This window comes from Hirundo rustica, chromosome 1 (assembly GCF_015227805.2).
Source record: "Hirundo rustica isolate bHirRus1 chromosome 1, bHirRus1.pri.v3, whole genome shotgun sequence".
Taxonomy (NCBI): domain Eukaryota; kingdom Metazoa; phylum Chordata; class Aves; order Passeriformes; family Hirundinidae; genus Hirundo; species Hirundo rustica.
In genome coordinates, this window is record NC_053450.1 from 114,255,315 (window position 1) to 114,273,355 (window position 18,041).

At 43.3% G+C, this 18,041-nt stretch overlaps 2 protein-coding genes across 5 annotated transcripts in view; one reads left to right on the plus strand and one right to left on the minus strand.

The window, feature by feature from the left end:
* TRIM71 (tripartite motif containing 71) overlaps positions 1–5,694 on the plus strand; it is a 55,719-nt gene extending 50,025 nt beyond the window's left edge. For all 4 annotated transcript variants that reach the window (XM_058422717.1, XM_058422718.1, XM_040078340.2 and 1 more), the window contains 2 exons: positions 1,600–1,734; positions 3,875–5,694. In XM_058422717.1, the coding sequence (XP_058278700.1) occupies positions 1,600–1,734; positions 3,875–5,326 (1,587 nt within the window). In that variant the 3' untranslated portion in view covers positions 5,327–5,694. The remainder of the gene's footprint in view (positions 1–1,599; positions 1,735–3,874) is intronic.
* Positions 5,695–14,268: 8,574 nt separating this feature from the next.
* Positions 14,269–18,041, minus strand: part of CNOT10 (CCR4-NOT transcription complex subunit 10) — a 32,280-nt gene continuing 28,507 nt past the window's right edge. Inside the window, exons 16-19 of the mRNA XM_040070212.2 lie at positions 17,593–17,628; positions 17,356–17,483; positions 16,001–16,076; positions 14,269–14,563 (exon numbers count right to left, since the gene is read on the minus strand). Of these exons, the coding sequence (XP_039926146.1) occupies positions 14,409–14,563; positions 16,001–16,076; positions 17,356–17,483; positions 17,593–17,628 (395 nt within the window). The 3' untranslated portion in view covers positions 14,269–14,408. The remainder of the gene's footprint in view (positions 14,564–16,000; positions 16,077–17,355; positions 17,484–17,592; positions 17,629–18,041) is intronic.

Below are 18,041 nucleotides of genomic sequence, written 5' to 3' on the forward strand. Positions count from 1 at the left end.
TGGAGATTCATGAGGGAAGGTGGGATTGCTCTTAAGCCTAAGGTATAATAAGGGATGCATATATATAGATAACGGTTCTGAATGGGTACTGAGTACAAAAAGCCAAAATAAGTAAATCAAGATTTTTACGCTTTCACAGACATAATTGTTAAAATTGGAATGCGAGTGGATAGTTTCCCTGACCCTTCTCAAGGTGATACCTCTTTCTCTTTGCAAGAGAAGGAAACTGTTTTGCTGTACTTGCTGGGAATCCAGGTCTGTTTTGGGAGAAATTCATGCTTTTTCCCTGCAGTAGGGCAGCTTCTGTATTTGAATGGCAAAGCGGCGATAGAGGCACAGTATTCTTACGTGTGGCCTCTTCTAGCTAGGTCTGAGGCCTGTTGGCTTTTATGAAGTCTTAATCCATGGCCAGTTGTGACTTCATGTCTGCTTTGCTAAATCTTGTAATGAGATTTTCATTTTTTGTCTAATTTGCCTGCCAGAAGCAAAAGCTTTGTGAGAGAGCAGGGCAGGTCAGCCTCCAGGGGGACTGGGGTATATAGGCTGTCTGTGAGTTTGAAGACATTCCCTGTTAAAACTGTAGTGAAGGAGGCTCTAGGCATTCACAAAGGAGGAAGATCTGAAAGACCTGTTCCTCTTAGTGAGCCTTGGGCTACCGGCTGGCTGTCAAGTCACACTCATGTTTTCCCCTGATAGTTTGCAGGAGAATTCCTTGGAGTAAAGACAGAAATGTTGTCTTGTCTGCTTTTGTCAGGTAGTCTTCAACTTGTCTCCAGAGAGAAATCACCTGGCCAAGTCAGTCTTCCTTTTTCTTTCAGAGAAGGATCTCCTATGTGACCTGGAAGAATAAATCTAGTTCAGACTAGTTGTCTTAAAATAACTTACCTGGAATGAAAATGTCCAAGTAGCATTATATTTAAGTTTTTATGTTTCTGTTGTTAGCATAAACTAGATGCTACTGAACTGAGAGTTCAAAAATACTAACAACTATTCAGTGGAAGATGACAACGTACTGTCTGACTTTCTAGGTGATGCTGGATCACATTTGGGTAGTTCACAGATTGTTGCAACAGGTGGTTTTTAGTTTGGTACGTCCTCATACACACAATTATAATGGGCGTATCTTCCTGAAGGTTCTGAACGTACGGTAAAGCCTTTAAATTCCTTTTTACCTGATTTCAATGAGCCTGCATTTCTGAAGAAAAATAGTGTTTCTTAATGTTCAGAGGGAGCCTCTGTTTGGTTTGTGCCTGTTGTCTCTGCTCCTGTCACAGGGCACTGCTGGAAAGAGCCTGGCTGTGCCCTCTCAGTGCCCTCCTCTCAAGTATATGTATACTTGTAAGAACCTCTCTCTTTTTTAGGCTCAGTAACTTCAGAGGCCATTGTTGTGTTCTAGAATTTTGTAACTAATAAGTTACTATCTTTTCAACCTCTTTGAGGGTCACAGGTTCATCCAAACTAAGAAGTTGTAAGAAACCAAGAGTTGCCACTTTGTGCCTTTGCCTGAAGGTGTAGTGAAATGTAAGCAGCAGTGCTCTGATGCATTTTTAATTGGTTTGTCTGAGGCTTAAGTGTGTTTGTCTTTTTTTTCCTCCCCAGCTGAGTATTGAGCAGGCCCAGGCTGTGGCAGAGCAAGTGGAGATGAAAGCGAAGGTGGTACAGTCTGAAGTCAAAGTGGTGACCACTAGACACAAGAAAGCCTTGGAAGAGCGGGAGTGTGAGCTGCTCTGGAAGGTATGCGCCCTTATATTTGAGGTTTGTGCTGCTGACGAGTGCTTTTCAAACTAAAAAAATACAAACTACTGCACAGCCAGATTCTGATATCCAAGGAAAAGTGTAGGTTTCCTTACCCAGAGCTGCTGGTGGGGTTTTTGCAGGGGGTGCTGGATCCTCAGGGCAGCGCAGCCCCACACGCAGGCTGGGCACTCCCCCTGCTGGCCCAGCAGCTGCCCCGAGAGGAGATCCCCTCTAGACAATGTCTGCAAAACGTCGTTAATGCGCTGCTCTAGGATTAGGTACGTGGTATAATTGGTTTTCTGAGCCACACCTCATAGAGAGCAGGAACAAAGGTGTATATACTACCCTGTCTTTTTTTTGTTTTTAGAAAGGCTAGTAGAAATTCTGTGAGACCAACTTTCACTGTCCCCATTGTTAAAAACCTTTACTGTCAATCAAAGTAGCATCCTCCCTCTAATATTTTTTTTAAAAAAACTAGTATAAGAAAAGAGTGCTCTCCAGCAAGAGAGTACGGCACAATTCTGAGCTGATGGGCTCATTTCAGCCACAATGGTATTTTGAGAGAAGAAAAGGAAGTAACAGGCAAGTTTCTTATTCCAGAAAAGTAATTCAGTGGTCATGGTCCCTGCAAGAGAGGTTTTGTTTTCTTTTGTAAGTGCCAGTAGAAAGATTAAAATTGCACTTTATATACTTAACATACTTCGAATGCTGCTTTTTTGAGGTTTTGGATTGAGGGAGATGAGTACACTTTTCACTGTTAACCTTCTGCAGGAAGCTTGGCAGCTTTCTCTTGAGGAGGAGTAAGATTTGCTCCTAAGCTCTTTTTATCCTATGGTGCTCTACAAGTGCACTCTTGTTGGAATATCTGCACTGAGAGCAAGTTCTGTTCAAGTTGGAAAACATTATTTTAAGAAGGAATCGTGGTGGTAAATGATTTAAGCAAAACAAACTCAGTCTATCAAGCTCTTGTATCAAGCATGCTAATAAACAATTTTGTATACCAGAGCTGAGTCTTAAGGAATAAGCTGAGACCTAAGATCAGTAATTTGTTTTGGACAACTACTGGAAGAAGCATCTTCAGTTTTTGGTTTTTTTTTTACAGCTTGGTAAAATCAACATACCTCAACTTATAGCATGTTTGTACGTATGTTGTCTAGTCAGTGTCTAACCAAGGAGTCTTCAGACATTGAGTCTCCCTTCACTAAAATGCATTCCAGAGATTGTTCTTTGGCCAAGCTGGTATTCAGGAAATGTACTTTTGCAGCAATAAAGCAAAGACATGTTACATTAGTTTTATAACTCGGGTGTCTTTGCCAGATGGTCCAAAGTGGTTTTTCACAAGTAAAGGTAGGCACAGGCTTATATAGATGAGTTACAAAACAGACATTTTTGATGTACTTCAGTCCATCAAGCAGGGACTGGCAGCAACCTTCTGTGTTATTTGAAGTGATGTTTACAAAGCATCCTGTTTTAAAGCACAAGCTCAGCATGACTGCCAGTATTTACAAGAAAATATTAAAATAATTGGACCCTAAAATCTCTGGAGATAGATGTCTGGTATTATGCAGTCACACGAAAACAGTTCTGGCTGGGGAATGACAGGAGCCCACGTGCATTAGCTGAAGCTGACTCCCAGCCTCAGCTCCGTGGGACAACTCACCCTCTGAAATTGGTCTCAGTTCTGGTTAGTGAAGCCTCAGCTTCTGCTCTTCTTGAGAAGCTGCAATAACTTCTGTCCTCCCTGGGGGCTGAATGAGATGTGCCTTTGGACGATCTGTCAAGTACCTCGCAACTAGACAACAGAACAGCATTTGAGGAAGCAAATAATTACTAGTAAGCAAGTGACTCTCACTTTCAAATGTCACTCTGATGCAGCAGACCTTCGGGGTAGGAATGTATGGTTTTGCCTGGAGGGTAGGAGAGACTAATAATCCTAAACTTGGATAAGTAATTAGTTTTCCTTGTTTCTTCTTGTCTACTTCAAGATTTTTAGAGGTTTGTTCCGCAGCTGTGCGTCGGCGTGCTATAACAACTGTCCAACTGGCTTTTATGTAGAAGGGAGACAGAAGGAAATCTGTGTGGTGGTGTGTCTTCCCTGATGTAAGCGTGCTTTTCTCTCCCCCTTGCTTCCCACAAGGTGGAAAAGATTCGCCAAGTCAAGGCCAAGTCACTCTACTTGCAAGTTGAAAAGTTACGTCAGAACCTCAACAAGCTGGATAACACCATTAGTGCTGTTCAGCAGGTCCTGGAGGAGGGTCGTACCATGGATATTCTCCTGGCTCGGGACCGCATGCTGGCTCAGGTACAGGAGCTGAAGAACGTCAGGGGCCTTCTCCAGCCACAGGAAGATGACAGGATCATGTTCACCCCCCCTGACCAGGCATTGTATATGGCCATTAAATCAATGGGCTTTGTCAGCAGCGGGGCTTTTGCTCCCTTGACCAAAGCCACGGGGGAAGGTCTCAAACGTGCGCTGCAGGGAAAGGTGGCCTCCTTCACCGTGATGGGCTACGACCACGACGGGGAGCCTCGCCTCTCGGGGGGTGACATGATCTCCGCAGTGGTCATGGGCCCAGATGGAAACCTCTTCGGGGCAGACGTCAGCGATCAGCAGAACGGGACCTACCTGGTCAGCTATCGTCCCCAGCTGGAGGGGGAGCACCTGGTGTCCGTGATGATGTGCAACCAGCACATTGAGAACAGCCCCTTCAAAGTGGTGGTGAAGTCCGGGCGCAGCTATATCGGCATCGGGCTGCCGGGGCTGTCCTTCGGCAGCGAGGGAGACAGCGACGGCAAGCTCTGCCGCCCCTGGGGGGTCAGCGTCGACAAAGAAGGCTTCATCATCGTCGCCGACCGCAGCAACAACCGCATCCAGGTGTTCAAGCCGTGCGGGACCTTCCATCACAAGTTTGGCACGCTGGGCTCCCGGCCGGGCCAGTTCGATCGTCCCGCCGGCGTGGCCTGTGACGTTTCGCGTAGGATCGTCGTGGCCGACAAGGACAATCATCGCATCCAGATCTTCACGTTCGAGGGGCAGTTCATCCTGAAGTTTGGGGAGAAAGGAACGAAGAACGGGCAGTTCAATTACCCGTGGGACGTGGCTGTCAATGCAGAGGGCAAGATCCTGGTCTCTGACACGAGGAACCATCGCGTGCAGCTGTTCGGGCCCGACGGCGCGTTCCTGAACAAGTACGGCTTCGAAGGGGCGCTCTGGAAGCACTTTGATTCCCCCAGAGGTGTGACGTTCAATCACGAGGGCCACTTGGTAGTGACGGACTTCAACAACCATCGCCTCCTGGTCATCCATCCGGATTGCCAGTCAGCGCGCTTCCTGGGCTCCGAGGGCACCGGCAACGGCCAGTTCCTGCGCCCGCAGGGAGTGGCGGTGGATCAGGAAGGGCGCATCATCGTGGCCGACTCCAGGAACCACCGGGTGCAGATATTCGAGTCCAATGGTAGCTTTTTATGCAAGTTTGGCACTCAGGGAAGCGGCTTTGGTCAGATGGACCGTCCTTCAGGTATAGCTGTCACCCCTGATGGCATGATTGTTGTGGTCGACTTCGGAAACAATCGAATTCTCGTCTTCTGATCTGTGTTTGAATTAGGAAGAAACTGTCTCAGGGAAATTCTTCTAAGAGAAAATGAAAAAATACAACGTTAATTCAAACCTACCTCATCTTTAATTTTTTTACAGATGAATGTACTTACCTTTTCTGCAGGGAGTGAGCCTGTAAAATTGAATTCTATCTACCTCATTGTCCTCCCTTCCCTCCCCGGTTTCTCACCCTCTCCCCGTCCCCACATATTCATAGTTCAGAACGTTTTACCTCTTTCCCCCCGATGGGGTTTCATGCACAAACAAGTGTTGCTGTGCACATTAGGTGGTTTGTGTGGTGAGTTCTGTTAGATTAAGCCAAGAAAGGCGCTATGTAACTTTTTAAATGGAGAAAATGCTAGTAGGTGTTTGTAGAGAATTTGTGTTCTTGACCATTCTGCAGTTCTGTGGGCGGGGACATGGGAGGGAGGGGCATTTGTTGTTGTTGGGGGTTTTTTTGCTTTTTGTTTGTTTTGGTTTTTTTTTTGGGGGGGGGGTTGATTTTTTTTTTTTTTTTAATTGCTGCTGCAGCAGAGAACTTTTTCCTGTTCTCCTTTTTATACCTCAGTGTGTTTGATTTACTGGTGAGCACAGCATCTTGTTCCCAGACAACTTAGAACGTTTTATGAAAGTGAGTGGGATTCACTCGCCAGGAAGAGCAAGTTTGCATCTTTTTTGGCATTTCTGTGTGTTTTTTTTATTGAAACACAGTAATTTAACAGCACAAAGTGAAGCTGATGAAAATGCACAAAAATTCTTTAAGTTTAAACCAAATTGTTCATTTTAGTTGGCTTAGTGTGGTCATTGTAAAGTTTAGATAAAAAGCAAGGCTTCCTTTAAAGTATCCTGTCATTGAGAATTTCATTTTTACCCCTTTTCACCTGAAAGCTAAATTAGTTTGAAAAAACTTACTCTTTCTTTTTATTGGTGCCCCTAATCTACGTAACAGAAGAGGTTAGGAGGAGCATCGAAACAGGGAGAATCAAACCCTTTTGATTTACTTTCTTGTGAAATGATTTAGCATGTTTTGCCCCTCCCCATAGAGAAACTTTAAGGGAATAACGTTTGAATTTGTTAGAACAGAAGTGGTACCTTTTTTCCAAAAGTAAGAAATAAGCACAGCTTTGGAGATTCAGGGTGTGTTTTGGAGAAGTCAACAGTTGTTTTGCTTTGTTTTAGTTTTATTTTGTTCAGAGAGGATTGCAATAACTCTGTTAGTGACAATTTTTTTTTTTTTTTTTTTTTTCATCTTCTGGCTTCCCCAAAGAGCTGGACTGAAGATTTTGGGAATATCTACTGTAGCTTTTAGGGTGGGTGGGGTGGGCCTGTAGCTCCCTGCTGCAGGATCTCTGGCTACAGATCCAAGTGAAGAGTTACCAGTATCAGCTTAAGGCAAACTGCATCGAGGTGAAACTTTGCTGCTTTTTTCCCAGGGCAGTACCAAAGAATCCTGTGTAAAATTAACGTATGTGATACTTAAAAGCTTGGAGGCAGGGGGAAGTTTGCCCTTTCGGGGATATAGAAACAGGTATTCTGAGAAGCAGAAACTTCTGGGGAGAATAGAGATCTCTTTAGCAAAACGTGACTTTGAGTCCCTGGAAGGGATTTGGTTTTATTCTTCAATTTCTTGCATTCCGGTTTAGCTGTTCATGCAGATGTGGTCTCTACAGACCTGTAGCTTCATCCTATGGTGTTGGCAAACAAGAATTGTTTAAAGTGGGGAACAGAGGGCTCTTCTGTCTCTCTGCAGTGGAAAACCTTGTGTCAGTACTCTTGGGTTTGGAAATGCCATGGGATTTACCTTACTGTTTGCAAGAGAAGATCTCTGAAATGTAAATATGGTCGTTGTCAAAAAGTCTGACGAGCCTTAACCATCCTGCAAGGAAAGGTTTCATCTCTCTGCCAGCCACCATGCACAAAAGTGACCTGAGGTTGAAAGGCTCTTTACAAGTTCGTGAGAAATCACAAGGTGCACTTTCCTTCTTGCTGCTTTTCCCCTCCAAGGAGTGTTAACTTTCTGGGTTTCGTGGAAATACCGATGGTGTGTGCAGACAGAGAGAGCTGCCATTTTAGAGGAGGCTTAAACTAAAGGACCAGAAAGAGACAAGAAAGATTCATGAGATGGAAAAACCTCTTTCAAAAGAAGGGTGAGGAAAAACACCTAAATTAAGTTGGATAAAACAACTGTGCTGCCTTTCAGCCAAAGCCTCAAGGAAGCAAACTCTTCAAAGCAGTGTGTTTCAGTTAGGCTTAATCCTGGGATGGCATGGTTTAAAAACAGTCTTGAAAGGATAATCTTTTATACAGATGCCTGTCATTAAACTTCTGTGGCCACAAAAAATGTGTATGAGAGAGAGCTAGTCTACCTTCAAGTTTTGCAAGTTCTGCCTGTGTACACGCCTCCCTTCTTGGGAGTGGCCTACAGTTGTGACAGATGTCCATGGTTGTCTTGTATTATTCAGCCCAAGAATCATTTGCAACTTGGGCTGTGAAAATTAATAGCCTGCAAGATCTAGATACCAAAGAAAACTGGTTTTAAAAGCTTTAATGTTTAGTCTGCAGTGTCCTTGCATTTATCCTATCATGTCTTAATGAAAATGCCAGGTCTCTAAATACTTTGACCAGAGTGGCTGACAGTGTTGAAGTGTCCTAGAAATGCTCTTGTGCTTAAATGCCTGTGGGGTTTGCCCTTCTCTGGGGCTAGAAGGGAGTTGTTTTTCCAGGCATTAAAAAAGAGAAGTGAAGTGTGCAGTCAAGATTGTGTTGAACTGGAGGAATGTTTTGCCCCCCCAGCCTGCACCGTGTGGAAGGTGACAGACACTGAAGTTACCCTTTGCTGTTTTGAATGGAGCCATTGCACAACCCCCAAGCCCAGCTCAGTCAGGAAGAGGAACGACTTGAACTCTTTCTAAGTTGCTGTCTATTTAACTCAGTGGGATTTGCTTGCAAACCGAACCTTGAGTGTTTGACCTCATGTGTTGGGAAGCTTTTTCGTTTTAAAAACACTACTATTTAGCTACCCAAAAGAATTCCTTATCTTTGTGATGGATAGTGCTAAGCACACTTGGTCTCATTGAGAAGTGGTAGTTGTAGCTTATAAAATGGAGTGTTTTATATGCAATGAAAATAGTGCTAATATACAATGCCAACATCAGATGCCCCATGGAGGCTTATTAAAAAGTAATATACTTAAACGAAATTCAAACCCTGCCCTGCTTTTCCATGCGTGTTCTCAGGTTAATGCCCCAGTATCATAACATACATGCATGCAGAGAGGAAAAGCAAGGCTTGGAAGCTGGATTGTAAACCAAACAAGCGTTCAGAGTAACCTTCTTAACTAGGGGAAATGGCCTGAAGAAGGGTAAAGTGAGTGTGTGCCTCTTCGTTGGGGAACAGCAAATGTGGGGAGCAGAGCTGTCTGCTCGAACTCCCAAAGGATTTTCTCTATGCCAGGTTAAACCAGTGGCTCTCTGTAAAGCTTTTGCTTGACAAAATGTTATCAGCAATCAGTGTGGCTGGTTTGGGTGTTCAGCATATAAAGCGATCTTGTCTTTTCTCAGAATTATTTAAGCAGAAACTTTAGTAGCAAACTGAAGCAGATTCAGTACTTGATAATGCAGGTCCTTCATAACTCACTCCTTTTCATTTAGTACCTTTTAAATATAACTTATTTAAGGAAGCCCATAAGCCTGAAACTTTTGAAGGAAGTAAGGAAAAAGAAGATAACACCTGAAAACTAATGCAAGTTAGGGCCAGACATAACCTGCCTGGGAGAAAGAGCAAGTCACTTGGATGTGGCATTCCCTTGGAAATGAAAGAAAATGGGCCCGGTCTGTTATGTTATAGTTAAACCAAAATTGATTTCTGAAGAGAGCAGGTTTATAGGCTCATCTTGCCATAACTTTGATCATAAGATTTCTTTGTTCAGTTCTAGTTTGAAAAAATATTGTGCCAAAGTTTTGTTTATTTTTTAAAGGAGTGTAAGCCAAATGGTGCCAAAAGGTAATAGGGTATTTAAAAGTAGAGATATTTAGACAAACAGTTTGGAACTGTATAAAAAAGGAACACTGGTACTTGCGTTAGACAAATATTGTACCTTTGGTCTTTGAGTCCTTGGGAGTTTGAAACCCAGTTTGCTGTGGTACAAAATGCACAACTAGAGATGCCACTATGTTTTGCTTGAAGTTCTACCTCACTTTGCAGAAGTAAATCGTCTACCTCAATTTAGCATCAGACAGGTTTGGGAAATAGTTGAGATTCTGCCAGGGGGAAGGATTCATCCTGCCTGTTGGAAAAGCATTTTTATTGAAACGGAGATACTGAGTGGCGACTCTTGCTTTTGTTTGCTTTTGTTTTTACTGCCTGCCTATGGAGATATTAAGCTGCCCTTGCTAGAGAATCTGTAAATAAAACCAAGTGTTCAGGCAAATTGGACTGAGACCTAAAACGCTTTTGAGTTTGTTCTGGTTTCACTACGAGGTATGGAGGTGCAAACTTATGTTCAGTATTATGACACTACTGGCTGACGTGACATACTTCATGTTCATTTGCAGTGTTCTTATGTCCTTAAGACCTTTAGGTCTTCTCTCTGCAAGAGAAAAACTTTAATGCATGCCTACCAATGCGTCCTGTTTGGGAGGACTGGTGTTACGATTGCTGTAAATGTGATGCTATACCAAATGCTTGAAGGGAATAAGGTCCTGGTTTTTTATTATATTGACTTGGTGATTGTATTAGTAGCTTGCTTGACTCAATGGGATTTTTTCCACCATGACAAAGCAATCAAGTTCCTATTCCTGGAGGGCAGCTTAGGTTCAGACATACTCAGGAGAGGCAGTTTAAAACCAGTGTCTTGGGGTTTTAGGCAAGTTAAGTAGTGACATGCAACATACCCCGTTTTGCCTGTGGAGTTAAGTTGCAGAAGCACATTTTCAGACTACTCTACTGGAGGGATAAAAAAAAGTCCTTTTTCCTCCCCAGCTCATATTAAGGGGTGGCAGAAGTGGGTACAGGAGACCCCCTAATAACAATAGATTGTGTTGGGTTTGGTAAGTGTTGTGGTGGGAAATGTACATTGATGTCTTTAAGTGATCTTACGGGTTAACAAGCCAGACTGGCATCTTTTCCATCATTGTTCAACCAATAATGGTTCTAAAAATGCTTTGTGTACCTGCATGGTCTTAGACCTTCTATTAATGATTGTATCAACTTACAAACTCAGGTAGATAATTTTTTAAGCTCTTTTCATAGAGCCTTACTGACTGAATGTTAAGTGTCTGTGTACTGATGTAGTTAAGTAACTTCCTTTTGAACTACCAGACTAGTTAAAAAAAAAAAGTCCTTTTTTAGGTTTGTAGCGTACTTTTCAGACAATGTAGTAGTTTTCCTTCGGAGGGAGACATGTCTGTTTCTGAGTTTTGTTTTTAGTTGGGTTGGGGTTTTTTTTGGTTTGTTGGTTTTTTTTGTTTTCTTTTTTTTTTCTCTCTCTAAAATGACTAAGAGGTTTTTAACTAGTTTGTAAGGTTTGCTTAGTCACCTGAGTTGTTGGGGGTTTCTTATGTCTGTGACTCTCGTTTGTACTGTGCATTACCTGTCATGCCCTGCTCGCTTTGTGCACAGGTCCTTGGAGGAGTTGGGGGTGTGAAACACATGCCTGCGATTTAACTCAAGTAGAAATTGCAAGCCTTGGACAAAATGAAGCTCAAGCCCCATTAAACCAAATGTCAAACATGCGTTTTTCTTCCCCTCCAGCCCTTTAACTGGCTGTAGATGTATTCTCCATCTTACAAAATGTTCACTACTGATTCATAAGTAGCGTTGCCTCCATGCAGGTTTGCATCAGGATCCAGGCTGATCTTGTCAGTCTTTGGATGTTGGGCGTCTTGATTTATTTTAATTTTCTTAATTTCCTCTTCTGTTATTTGTTTTCTACTTTAGTAACTAACCATGCTCTCCTAATAACAATAAAATATCTCAGGAGGACAGACAGTGCTCTGCTTCTAATGAGCTGCTCGGAGCTTTTGTACCTAATTGAAAATGAGTCAGGCTGTGACAAGAATTGCTGTGCTCCAAAAAGGGCATCACATTTCTACTTGGACAAAAAGTGATATGTTTTACTCGTCACATGTTGAGTACTGCAGAGAAAAAAAAAGCATGACAGGTTATGTGCAAACTTTTACATAGAATAAGTGAACAAAATGTTAGAACCCTTGTGTTAATGGAGGCTTCTGAATGTATCTTTGTGGTCCATAGGGAAGGCTGAAAGATGTAGCAAGGAGACGATGTATCAGCTACTGGCAGCCTTAAAACAAAGTCAGTGTCTCTCTGGACTTTAAAATGTTCCTATGCAGTTTATTTTATTTTTGTTTAATCAAATAAATGTGAGGGTTTTTTCACGGCAACTCTTTGTGTGTGTGTGTTTCTGTACTACCCAGAAAAGGCCTTCTCTTTTATCAGGATGCAAAAAAGGAAAAGCCCTCCTAGTTGTCTGTGCTATTAGAAAAATTCCTCTTTGTCATGACTGGAGGAGAGAGTTGTGATATTGAACTCACTGCTGCTGCAAACTCCATGCTTTTTTCCCAATATTATGACAGAAAGTTTCTGGTTTTACTTTTTTAAGTCCATTTCTAGGTTTCTATTCCTTCACCTTGGTCACTGAAAGAATGCCTCTTCTGCATGGCAGTGTAAAGCAAAGCCACCAGAACATTTAATGAGTCTCTCTGACACCTTACAGGGCAGGCTGTCAACAAAAATTGTCTGAGTGGAAAGCTGCCGTTTTTCCTCACTACCTTGGAAAAGGTTTGAAAAGAAATGATGAGATGCTCTTCAAGTAAGGTTTGAGAATTAAAGCCAGATGAATTCCCAGCATGGGTAGCAGTGGAGGTGGATTCTAGGCTTTGGAAGTGCTGGCTACTTTAGCTTTTTGAAGCCAAGATGCTTTCTGTACAACTGTAGGGCACTCAGCACCATGCTGTGCTCTATTCATCAAAATCCTTGACCAGGCCATTGCTTTCTTCCTGCTGGAGGAGCTGGCAACATGTCAGGAGTACAGAGAGCAAGTGAGAGGGGAGGGAGGGGAGGAGGCCCAGGGGAGGTGGGGACAAAGGCTGCCCAGGTGAGTTTTCCCAGCTTTCTCTGTTACTCACTATTCCCTTGGCTCTCTGTGCCCTCTTCAGGAAGACAACTGGAACCCAGAAGCTCTCTGAACATCAGGAGCTGGCTCAGGACACTGCTGAGTGAGTGCTGTCCAGTCCTTGCACCGGGCCCATGGGCACAGCTAAAGGTTCTGATGAAGGAAACAGCAGTGGCCATGGTGCAGGAACAGCCCTGAGGCAGCAGCAAGGCTTGTGGTGTGGTGGGGGAAAAGGGAATGCAACCCCCTTTCTCCTGCTGTGGGAATATGAGCCAGTTCATGGCTGCAGGGAGATCTGGAGGTGAGGGGAGAGGGACCGGCACCCTTTCCTTCAGAAGTGACCCAAACCAAACTGCTGAGCATCATTGGGTTTACTGACTTACACTGCTGAGCCTGGCCTGCTCGTGCTCCCCGTTTTTCTACCAAAGGACAGCTCACAGTTTCATGTGACCGGCACTCTTTCCTACCGGAGACTAAAAGCAGCAGAGGGAAAAGGATTGAAGGGAGAAGCCGGGTCCTTGGCTGCTGCCCCACTTGATGTGTTTTGCTATTTATTTTTTCCTTTCCTTTAATAGTAAAGACAAAAGCCGTCGCCACCGCTCATCCATGCCTCTGTGGGGGCCGAGCCCCGCCCCAGGGCACAGGAGCAGGGAGCGCTGGGGCTGCGATAAGCTGTGCCTTATCTGGGAAACAACTGCATCCTTCACCCAGCCCGGGCACGGCCAGAGCATCTTTTGCATGTGAATGCCCCGCATTCCTGGGGGGGTGGGGAAGAATCTTCTCTATTCAGGGCCCGGGACCACACAGGAAGCATCTTGAACCTTTTTGTATTTAATCTACTCTGTGAAGGATGTATCAGCTCCCTTTCCTTCTTCTTTCAGAAAGGTGATCGCTACCTACTTTTTCCTGTTACTTTTTTTATTCCTAGTGTTCCTAAACCCTTTGCCTCTACCTGAGGACAAGGTGCACTGCAGCTCTTGCAGTGATAGAAAAGTTATTGGAAAAGGCAGCTATTGGGTTGTATTCTGAAAGGACTGAAAAGCAGGGCAGGCAGGTATCTGACACGAGAGAGAGTAGCAGGTCTCAAGCTTTCTGCTGGAGACACACCTGTGCTCACACCACAACTTGCACATTGTTTGCCACACCTGCTGTTCTGTTTCTGTTAGCTAGTTTCTTCAAGATGATGGATACAAACCCTTCCTCTCCTGGGTCCATCTGCATTCCCTCACACTCACCTTAGTGAGAGCAGACATGCCAGGCCCAGAATCCAAGGTGCTGCTTGGAGAAGTGACCTGGGGCTGGCTGGAGGCAAAGTACAATGCCAGCAGCACAGGGAGATAAGGGGTGGTGGCTCAGCTCTACCCTGGAGATTATCAGGATAGCTGAAATGGCACAAAACAGCCCTGGAGGGACTGTGAAAGGAGTGCTGGCCTCCAATTATCTTATACCTGCATTAGGTGGCAAGGCAGGAGGCCTCCTCCCCTCCTGTGCTCACAGTAAATAACCGGCAGGTCCTTGATTATCAAATCCCAAACAAACGAAACAGATTCCCTCTTCTTTGAGGAAGAGCATGGCTCATATGTGTCAAAACAGCAGCCAACACCAGCTCCACTGGTCTTTCAACAGGACTTTAGTTCAGGTAAATGCTTCTTACCACTCACTGCTCTCCCCTCTATTCTCTTCAAAAAGAACTGAATTACACACTTGGATAACCTTGGGGTGTTTTTGTAAATAAACTCCTTCTCCCATTGAAAGCAGGTACCAACCTCCCACCATTTATGAAATAACCTTTACAAAAGAAATCTTTTGGTTTACATCTTTTATTAAAAATTTACATAAACAAACACACTCCAGCAATTGGGGTATTCAGGTGTCCTAGGTTAAAAAAATATACAAAATTCCAAGCCCCCGTGATGAGGGCAGCAGCAGGTTAAAGCACAACCATCACTTCCTTTGAACAGTGGTGAAAGCTGGCATCTGAATGGGCTGGATTGAGTGGACTGGCTGGAAAACAGGCTTTTTCCGCATGTCAGAGAGTGTTTTCACAGAAGGGAGCAGCTGGTTCCTCTTGATGATCTGCAGCGCCAGCTGCGTGTTACCTGTAAGACAAGTTTCACTTTAAAAACCCCAAATACCATTTTATGACATAATTAGTGTTCAGAGACAGAGCTGATGAGCCAGCCTTGGGCCCAGACCAGGTACACCAGCAGTCCTTCCTCTCCAGTGAAATGCTGGCATGTAGAAGAAGAGCAGTAGACAACAGGAAATTTGGGAAAAAAAAAAAAAAAAAAAAAGTTTTGATTGAGTCTGAAAAACATCAAGCTTTTACCTTAGAGCTGGAAGATGCCAAAGCACCTTCTCATTTCCCAAAAGTCACCTCTCCTCTCTCCCAGGTGCACAATGAGATGCTAGATCTCGCACAAAATGCCCTCACACAATGACATTGCAGACAGTAATGTATAGGCCAAGGGGATGAAAGACGTTTTTAAAAGAAGAAATCTGATTTTCAGCTGTATGCATGGTCCATCAAATAACCACCAATATACACGGAAAACTTACTATTTGTTAAAAATTAAACTTGTAAAATTACAGGAGAAAAGACACTGAGTTCTGAGGATAGTAGTTCTCCCTCATACTTTAAGTTTCAGAAGGGATGCACCATTTTGTTGTCATTTATAGAACAGAAAATGTCTTTAGCCTCTTTTAGTTACAGACTTAGAAGAGAGTGAGGGATGTAAATCCCACTTTATACTCTTTTCTGCTCTGTACATCTTTGTTGCAGAATTAAAGGTTTCCAAAATTCCAATTTAGAAGCATCTTTGTAAGAAAAGCTTTGTAGAAGTCTCAATTTCAAATGCAAATGCTCAAATCCTTTGCCTGCCTGCAGTGCAACATCACTGAAGGGGAACGGACACACAGACATTTCACAACACTTGATTATGAAGTGCCCCCCCAAGGGGCACAGGTCTGCAACCATGACAGCTTCAAGCAGCAGCTGCTCCAGTCTGCTCACACTGCAGAATTCAAGTGCAACCTTTCCAGTTTCCCATTATGTACAGCTTTCCCCTCATACAAACCAAGTGAACTTTCAAAAGAAAGCATTGTGGAAGAGACAGTTATCAGTATTGCAAGCTTTGCTGCCATACTTGCTACACAGGCCTTGACACAGCTTCTTTGGGAAACTTGGACTGTGGCTGCCTTTTAATGTAGAAAACTTTTCAAACCCTCTTTATAGTATAAACTTCATCAAGGGTTTTACTAAGACTATCCAAGACTGCTGACTTCTGCACCAGGATAGAAAACTTCAGCTCCGGAAATGAATGTTTAAGAGGTCTGGAGTGCGTAAGAACAGCATGGCAATAAACTGTGGAAGTGAAGGTGCACATACATGGATCCACAGCAGTGTAAAATGGAGGCAGGGCCTAAAGGGTATCATTCAAAATACTGGCACAACTCTGTATAGAGTAGGAATGATGACTATGGCCGTCCTCCCTTTGTATCCCAAACTTAGGTTGATGGAACATTTCCCAACTTACCATTCTGCAATTCAAGGTACACTGCCAGCAGGATGGCCTCTGGAGGGATCTCTTTGGGGTGGATCAGTGAAGCGGCCTGATGGAAAAAGAAGGGGGTGGAGAGAAGGAGTGCTTAAGAGAAAGATGCAGCACAAAGAAAGTGTCCCTTGACAAGATTGCTACCACCATCTTAGGTAACAAAACTAAACAATTCATCAACTCAGACCAGATTTTTTCAAACTCATACATTCCACCAGGGTTAAGCATGCAAGGAGAGACTGCAAGATTGTCAACATAGCAAGATTGTTTCACGCTAATTAGCAGGACCATCTGCTGTGTGCTTATGTTCATATGGATCTGAATTTCTTGGGCCAGCCTAGCGTGGTTTGCTGGTGAGGTGACAGGTGAAGAAGGTAACCTCCACTGCTCCAAAGTTCAGAATACAAAGTTAACAAGGATCGTTCATTAGCTTTTCCTTTTTTTCATTTTTCAGCTATGAAGTCAATGAATTTATTGTAGATGCAGAGCCTATAGCCTTGCACTCCTTTGGGCTTTACACAGGTGTTACAGAGCCCAAGCACAGACACCTGTCCTAAGAAGCCTCAGGAGGAAAAAGAGCCAGACAGCTGCCTTAAGTAGCTGAGAGCCTCATAGGATTTGAATCTGTTCACACACATGACTGTGAAGTAATTTGGAAGCTGCTGTTTCAGTTTGCAGCTCAACAATGCATCCAAGCAGTCTTCCTGACAGACAGCAGTGGCTGCAAAAAGAGAAACATCACGACTGAAAGAGATGGGTCCCAGCCATGAGCAAGACCAAGTGATGTGACACAAGCTAAGTGGAGACAGCATTTCAAAAGCAGTACTTGAGAATTCTTGGGAGAAGAGGCAGACAAGGAGCATACCTCCAGCAGAAATGCAGTTTGTTCTCACAGCCCTAAAGATAATAGTTCTGATGGCGAGTTATTAAATGACTAGGGAGAAGACCTTCTTTGAATTATAACAATTACTATGAGATCACTAAAAAGACCATACAAAACCCCAAACAAACAAGTAAACTTAGAAAATGTGAAAAGGCTTCCCAGCCATCTTCCACTGTTCTCATATGACCTAAGGAAAATAAAATGCTGCCTATATATAGTGATACTGAACTTTTTACACAAGTAAGAAATTTCAAATTCATTTTGTTTCTGATAGAGAAAAGACATAAAGAAAAATGTCTTTATTTTGTTCACAAAGACAAAAGAAAGACACCATCTCAGCAGGGTCTGCAAATAAGCCTGGGCTGTGAAATCACCAGATTTCACTGTGGTCTGAATGGCACTTTGGAGGAAGTACATTTGTCCCTAAAGCTGCCTTGAGATTTGTTTTACATACCTGATGAAGACACTTTCGAGCTTTGTCATATTCACTCCTCAAGCAGTAAGCACTTCCAAGGTTAAATAACATCATAGTTCGTGCAGACGTGACTGAACTGGGGTAACACTGTGGTGTCTGCTTGCCAGCTACAATTTAAAAAAAAAAAAAAAAAAATTATGCTTTTTTACTTACACTTTTGTTCCAACTGACCAAATAAGTTCTAATACTCTGCTGAATTCAGTGGCTGGTACTTACAAGATTCCATTGCTTCATTCTCTCCTTTGTCAGACCCTGCAAAGAAAAAACAAAAACAAACACAAGCCCATCATGTTCTGTGACCTTTTTTAAAAGTTATTACAAAAATAATATAAAGATACAAATTTTCTGCTTTCTTCACAGTTTGACATTAAAGGGGAAAACAGATCAGTTTGCTCAAGGGTTTACATCATTTAAGACGTCCTGTCTTCAGTGCTGTGGTTTTAGATTTGCAGATGAGTACAGTGAATTTTAAACTGCAGGTATGTCACTGGAATCAGAGCTGCTGTAGACTTCACTATACAGATGGCTCTGAAGTACTTTTCTCTTACAGAATACACACTCCCAACAAGAACACTAAGACACAGATTAACTAAGTTGTCCCCACTCCTATATCTCACTAGACTCCGGTGGTATGACAAAGCCTGGTTTAAAGACCAAAAAGCTGG